At 37.3% G+C, this 6,814-nt stretch overlaps 1 protein-coding gene across 3 annotated transcripts in view; it reads right to left on the bottom strand.

The window, feature by feature from the left end:
• Positions 1–273: 273 nt before the first annotated feature.
• FNBP1L (formin binding protein 1 like) overlaps positions 274–6,814 on the bottom strand; it is a 120,463-nt gene continuing 113,922 nt past the window's right edge. Inside the window, exons 13-15 of one of the 3 annotated variants that reach the window (XM_079934169.1) lie at positions 5,599–5,747; positions 4,028–4,186; positions 282–2,743 (exon numbers count right to left, since the gene is read on the bottom strand). In XM_079934169.1, the coding sequence (XP_079790295.1) occupies positions 2,736–2,743; positions 4,028–4,186; positions 5,599–5,747 (316 nt within the window). In that variant the 3' untranslated portion in view covers positions 282–2,735. Of the gene's footprint in view, positions 4,187–5,598; positions 5,748–6,814 lie in introns of all 3 variants that reach the window. The other 2 variants (XM_079934170.1, XM_079934168.1) reach the window with 2 other exon arrangements.

Raw genomic sequence — 6,814 nt, 5'->3', positions numbered from 1 at the left:
CCGATCAGGAACTCAAGCAGAAGCACGGGAAATGCTGACTAGATCAATCTATGTAGTATAGGGAAAGTTCCTATGGATGCAGAGGCTAAGATGGTGTAAAAGCAAAGTCTGTGTAACATAGCTACTGTAGAACAAAGATTAAAATATACAAATTATTACCTTAACTTAAATTCACTGTAAAGAAAGTTAACTTTTTTTCCCTTTAAGAAAGCTTGAGAGAAACTAAAACTAGAATAAAATTTTCAAAACTGCTTTACAAAAATTGTTGCCCAACACAGATGCTTCCATTTGTGGAACCTGGTCATCTACTTTGTATTACCTGGAACTTAGCATATTCAAGAACAAAACCATTATATCTCTTTAGTTCACACAGCAGTAAGAGATAATACTATACACCTTAACTGACCATGAAAAGATTATTTTATTCCATGAAAATATTCTCAACAGAGAACACTATCTTAAACAAAGCATTTACATTAAGAAATCAACATGTGCACAAAAAGAGTAAAAATTACTGAAAAAATTAAAGACTTCTTTTGGACAATTCACATATTCAAATTTAAGAATGATTTAAACTGTGCAAGTACAAATGTCTTTCCTATTGTAATAACCCATACACAGGTTGCACTATTCCACGTGAGGGAACTTGCCTCCTACGGAAGCAAATCCTGCTTTAAGAAAAACAAACAGTAGCTTGAAAAGAACAGTTAGTCCTCGCAAGAAAGCCTTAAACTTTGCCCTCTGTGGCTGTTGCCAAAAAGCACAAGCACCTCAGGCTTTGTACAGAAGACAAACACAGCCAGCTCAGGTTTCCTCTTCATTGCTAACCTTTAAAATAAAAATAGCACTGGATCTGAAAACTACTTTATGTAGTCTGTCAGTACTGAATAATGTCACTTTATATAAATAACCCTGTAACGAGATTTAAAATCTAAAACTTCATAGTTTACTAGCCTTAAAGGTAATACACTATCATGTCAGCTGTGTAATGGGAGTACTTGATCTTACGAAGGCATCGACTTTCACACAATTGTCATTCAGCTTTAGTATAACTGGTAGTACGATTCAAATAACACTGGGAAAAATTATTAAAGCAGTCACACAGTTTCTAAAATATCGCTTGAAATCCAACAATACACAGACCATTTCACGTTCTTTCTTCCTTCAAAACAGTAAAGAACCAAATTAATGAAGCTTCCATGTTACAAATATCCCCCCACCCCCACCCACCTCCCCATTATATGTCACTAAGAAATTAGTTAAGATACAAGTCATTAACAGAATCACAAATGCGAGGGAGGACAACATGAGCAACATGAGCGTAGGGGCACTGATGACAATTATATTTACAAGTATAAACATACAGAAACTCCCATTTTACAAGGAAAAGTGCACATAGATCATTACAAAGTTTCACTAAATTGTATGTGGTTCAAATAAAATCATCACCTGGAAACAGACTATCATTGTAATAATTAAGTGAGAAAACAGTAACCCCAAATTAGAAGACAATGGGAGGGAGGGCCATAAAACTTCTCATAAAAACACTAAGTAAAATGGACTCAGACATGTCTTTAGTTTGATGCGTAAATTTGAAGATGCACCAACAAACATGGTAGAGCTCTAAAAGCCACCTACCGAGGTTGTATCGGCAGCTATAGCAGCACTGCCGAGTTAATGGAGGTCGCACTGAGCTGACACATAAAGCCCTTTGTGGGATACTGTAGTGGTAGTGTTGGCAATCAGCAGATTTAGGCACTCTAGTTTAAGGCAGCGTTTGAATGGAAGCAGCTGACTTCTGACAACAGTCCTTTGTCTTGAGGTGGTGAGTATCTTCTGTGTTTATTATGCCAGGATTTCAGTGCTGACTATAGATTCTTCCCAGACTGAGGTGCTGAAGATGTATCATGTTTCAAAGAGTTCTTTCAACTGGGCTGTAGGCTAGAGCAGAGATGTTTTTTCTTCTGATCATAAATACTTCAGGTTCACAAACTGCTTCTTCATAATGCCAAAACTGGAATGTTTTGCAGTGGGGAAGTTATAGCAGCGTACACAAATACTAGGATGGAAACATTAGTGCTGGAGATGTTTGACAAAGTGATTTGCACTACAAATGTAAAACAAAACAAAGGCTTTGACAAGAACAAGGGATTATAAAGACATGCCTGAAAAATCTAAACCCGATCACTCTAGACATGCAACAGGATGTTAAGCAAGCACAGAGGTGACGCAGGCAGACACTGACAAATGGCAAGGATTCTAACAGACAATGGGTCTAAAAGCCAATTAAACAGAGCTGCGATGGACAGTCCTGTTGGAACAGTCAAAAATGGCAAGGATTCTAACAGACAATGGGTCTAAAAGCCAATTAAAAGAGCTGCAATGGACAGTCCTGTTGGGACAGTCAGATATGACAAACTTAAGGACAGCTCTGCATTCTTTCTGATTTGGATATCAGTAAAATAAATGGAAAAAAAAAAGGTTAGCCATTGTTGGCTTTTTTCCTTTATGTGAATAACTGTAATTGACAAGTTTAAGGGTTGGTATTACAATGATTTTTTAAAACAATGTATGGAAATGCTAATGAAGTTAGTAAAAAAATAATCATGTCTGCATGCACTCATGCAACTTGCTTCTCTCACTCTCTCTGAGCCTGACAACTCTAATACCCTCCCCCCAAAAGCAGCTGCATGTAACCTCCTTCAACATCTTGCCCATTTCCTCAGAAACCCTCTTCAGGAACCTGCAGTCCAGGAGGAAAAAGAAAAGAACAATTACTGAAGACCTTTAGTAAGACCAAAAGGAGTGTTCAGTTTAAAGTGTCCATCCCAAATGTCTCTAAAATCATTTTATAGTCAGCTATTAAAAACACCAAAACATGTTGGAACATGAGCAAAATTAAGGACCAGTCTCTTAATTGCTTCCTCACTTTACTCCCCTACACAACTAGCACTGCACATGTCTTGATTATACAGTGTTTCCAACAAATGCTTATTAAAATTGGAAAAAAAACTCCTAATAATTGACGATTCAGCTAAAATGAGGAAATGCCTTCTGTGATGACAGAGATATATTCCTCCAACCCAGTTAGTGAAAAAAGTCATTTTTTCTTTCAAGCAAAATTTGCCAGTACTTCTCCTCCATGCAAGATTTCCTCTTAGTTTATTTAGAATCCACTTTCCTATGTACAATTGCTAAATGCTAGTATCACTAAAGTGGTATTTCTCAAAAGACATTTAAAGATGAAAAATACAAGCATTAATTTAGAAGAAAGCTTGTACATTATTGAAAATTACTAGAAAACCTGAAAATATCCTTGGGTCTCAAAAGAAAGCCCCACTTAAAGAGCAAGACCAGGCCCGTTTATTTTGCACGTTTCTTGATTAGCCTACTACTAAAACAGATTATGTGTTAGGTGCCTGTTTTCTTCCTTTAGGAAACTGAAGTTGAGAATAAGGACAAAAATGAAAATGATTACATTCGTATTTTATCCAATTAGCCAACTATTATTACATTTTTCCTAGAAACTGTAGCTACAATTTCAAACCCCTAGACCAAACCCCTCTTTTGGGCATCAGCTTTTTATAGCAAGCATTTCAGATCAGTTTTACTTGAGTTCACTACAGTCACTGTGTTTCCTGAAGCAAAGTGTAGAGGGGTAGGGAGCTTTCTATCCTTACCCCTCTACAGGATGGATTCCTGCCCAGTAGATTAAATTTTATGATTTATAAGGCAGAAAAACACAAATCCTTCACACAGACTTAAGCAGGACATAAAGCAAAAGGCATCAATTAAGCTTCACACCAACATCACTCAAATGGTAAAGCGTCACGAGAACAGTTTCTTGTAATAGTCACATCTCTAAGATCGAGCCTACACTCAGCTCACACAGTGAACAATAAATCTTGGATGCCCTTTCAGTTTTCTTATGTTTTCCCACCCATTGACTGTGTTTTCATTTTGTTATCGTTCCTATGTCATACATGTTACAAAGCTGCCGGGTTAGTTTAGATGTAAGTTACTGCACCTTTACTGTTTTTCTCTAGAGTTACATCTATGTATGATGTGGGAACGTAGCCTTCTTCACCATTCTGTCTCCGAGCTCTTGTCCATCCATCACCCTTGTCCTCCTCAATAATGTATAGAACTTCACCTTCTTTCATTGCCAGAGTACCTTCATTATGTCCTAAATGAGCACAAGCATAATTTAAGTATAGCAATAATTTTGAATAAAAGTTACAAATACAACAAAAAACAACATGGAACCCTACTAGATTTCAATGTAATAGAACTATGAGCCCACTGACTCTCATTACCAACACCTCTATGATGCTTTGTAGTTTACCCAACAGTTTCATATACTTACCTCATTTGAACTGCACAATAACCCGTGAGGCTGGCATTAACAGCAGCACCATGTAACAGATGAAGTATCTGAGCTACAACAACACTGTATGATTTGACAGGGTATGCTAACTCCTATTTCACTACTCCAACTCCTTCCCCAAATTTGAGTGGCACTGTTATCTAGAAAATTCATGAAGTTCAAAATAGTAACAAGACAGTGAGAGGGTTGGAAGAAAGAAGGAAAGAATATAATTTGAGGAGAGAGCAGAGAAAAATACAGGTCCAACTCTGGTGATGGTAGAAGCAGAATGATCATAGCCACAAACTTCCTTCAAAACTTCATCAGCCTCAGGCCTCTCTTTCTTCCCAATCCCTCAACCATTCCCAACCTGCTTAGCAGTAACAGTTTTCACAAATGAATATTTATTTAACATACACTAAATCCTTCCCTTACTCTCTGTAGCTAATTATAGCAAAATCTTATTTAATACTATTTTCTCAGAATGAGCAGCAACTAAAAACTACTCAATTTAAAAACCAAAACAATGGATGGGTAGGGAAGGGCCTTAAATTCATACACCATTTTATAACATCTTCTTTGTAAGGGTGTTACTCTGCTCCTCTGTGAAATGAAGAAAACGATTTTTCAAAGTCCAAGAGAGGGAAGGGTAACTAAAAACCTGTAAGAGAGGGCCACAATGCCTTCCTTCCCTTATAGAGTCTCTCCTCCAACTATCACAGGGGGAAGGATGGCATAGTCAGAAGCTACCACGTTTCCTCCTTCCCTCACCTGAAAATATGGCCTACAGGGTCAGCATATGGTGGTGGCACTCAGCTATGCCATTTGCCTAGTACCTGCCGCTCAACGTTAGCAAGTTACAAGGAACAGCCTGAAGTGATATTTACCAGCCTTCCACTTTCTGGGTTGAGCTACATGCTCAAGCGGCTTCAACTTTGATAAGTACATCAAAGTTGGGAAATTCTGTATCAACCAAAGTTGATAATTAAATAATAATCTTTATTAGGATGCTGATAACATAGGTAATTTTCTTTCAATGTCATGTACGGAAGAAAAATCTCTATACCTGCAATGTAGTTAAAACAAAAATATTAACACTAATGAACTGGGATTATAATTTTCTGGTACTTATAGTTTTCTTATTTAGCTATAAGGACACTACAGTGCATGACTCTGTATGTAGACTTTAAGGAACCAATCTTATCAATTACAGTGTATTAAGAAAATCATACCATCGAAAGGGTAGATAGCTTTGCAGTGTCCAATAGCAGGCAAGGGATCGTCATCTTCAAACTCATCATCAAACTCACTGTGGTGACCATGCTGTTGGGGTGGCCCACGGACTTCTTGGTTTGCATCATCAGTATAGCTTCCCTCAGGGCTATGAAACAAAATTATCTCTAATCAAGTACATGGGAACTTTTTATATTACCTACAAGTTGATCTCCTCAGGATCAATTCAGAGAATCAAATAACCATGACACAGTTCCAAATTAAGTCTTCATTTTCTTAAATGTTGAAATGTGTGTGTGTGTGTGTGGCTTCTAATTCAAAATGCTTTTGTTGAATTTCCTGAAATTAAAAATTAAAAGATTACAATGTTCTAGGCACATAACATGTATTCAGTAAGTATGTCTCATTATCACTGGGTCCAGAGATAAAATGGAAAAATGTCATGGACATTTGGTTTTTATCATCCTGGATTCATCACCCCCTCTTTTTTCAAGAAAACCCTAAAATTGCTTAGGGGACCCACCCAGACCCATGTTCAGTTCACAGGCTTCAGGTAGAGTTGCTCTGTCCTGGTTCCAGAGGGTCCATCTTAGCACAGAACTTGTATGACCAGAGTGAATAGTTCACTAGTAGGCATGTAACCCAGTAAGATATGAGAGATACACAAAGACTTTTGCTTGGGACTGTTCAGAGAAGCTCCCTTCCTTTTCCACTGGACGTGAACCTGGAGAAATATGAGCTTAAGAGCTTTGGAAGATCACCATGTAGAGCCTTTAAATGAAGCCAACACAGTGTAAGGCAAAACTGGAAGGTGGAGAGAAACGGAGTACTGAAGATATCATCTGAGTTCCTAGATCAAGCTCTCCCTGAAGTCAGCCAATAAAATCCCTTTTCAGTTTAAGCCAGTATGGGTAGAGTATTCATCCTGTCACTGAAAACCAAAAGACTCCTAGTAAAATTAATTTCCAATTAATCATGTTAAGAGGAAAGTTAGTAACTAAGAAAATCCCAGAAAGCAGGTAATCCAAAGGCATTTTTTCTGTAAATTTTTACTTCAAAAAGAGAAAAAAATGTTGATTTTGCTAAAGAATCAAATGACTGAATAATATTTTCATAATTTGCATGATGAGATTTAGCAGTACTTTCAGTATACCTGGAAGCCAAGTTCTTAATAACACAAACCAGAGGGACTAGATTATTTTAATCTAGGGTTTA

The sequence above is a fragment of the Stenella coeruleoalba genome, assembly GCF_951394435.1.
Source record: "Stenella coeruleoalba genome assembly, chromosome: 1".
In the NCBI taxonomy this organism is placed as follows: Eukaryota; Metazoa; Chordata; class Mammalia; order Artiodactyla; family Delphinidae; genus Stenella; species Stenella coeruleoalba.
The sequence above is the reverse complement of the archived record's forward strand: the minus strand, read 5'-3'. Positions and strand labels throughout refer to the sequence as shown.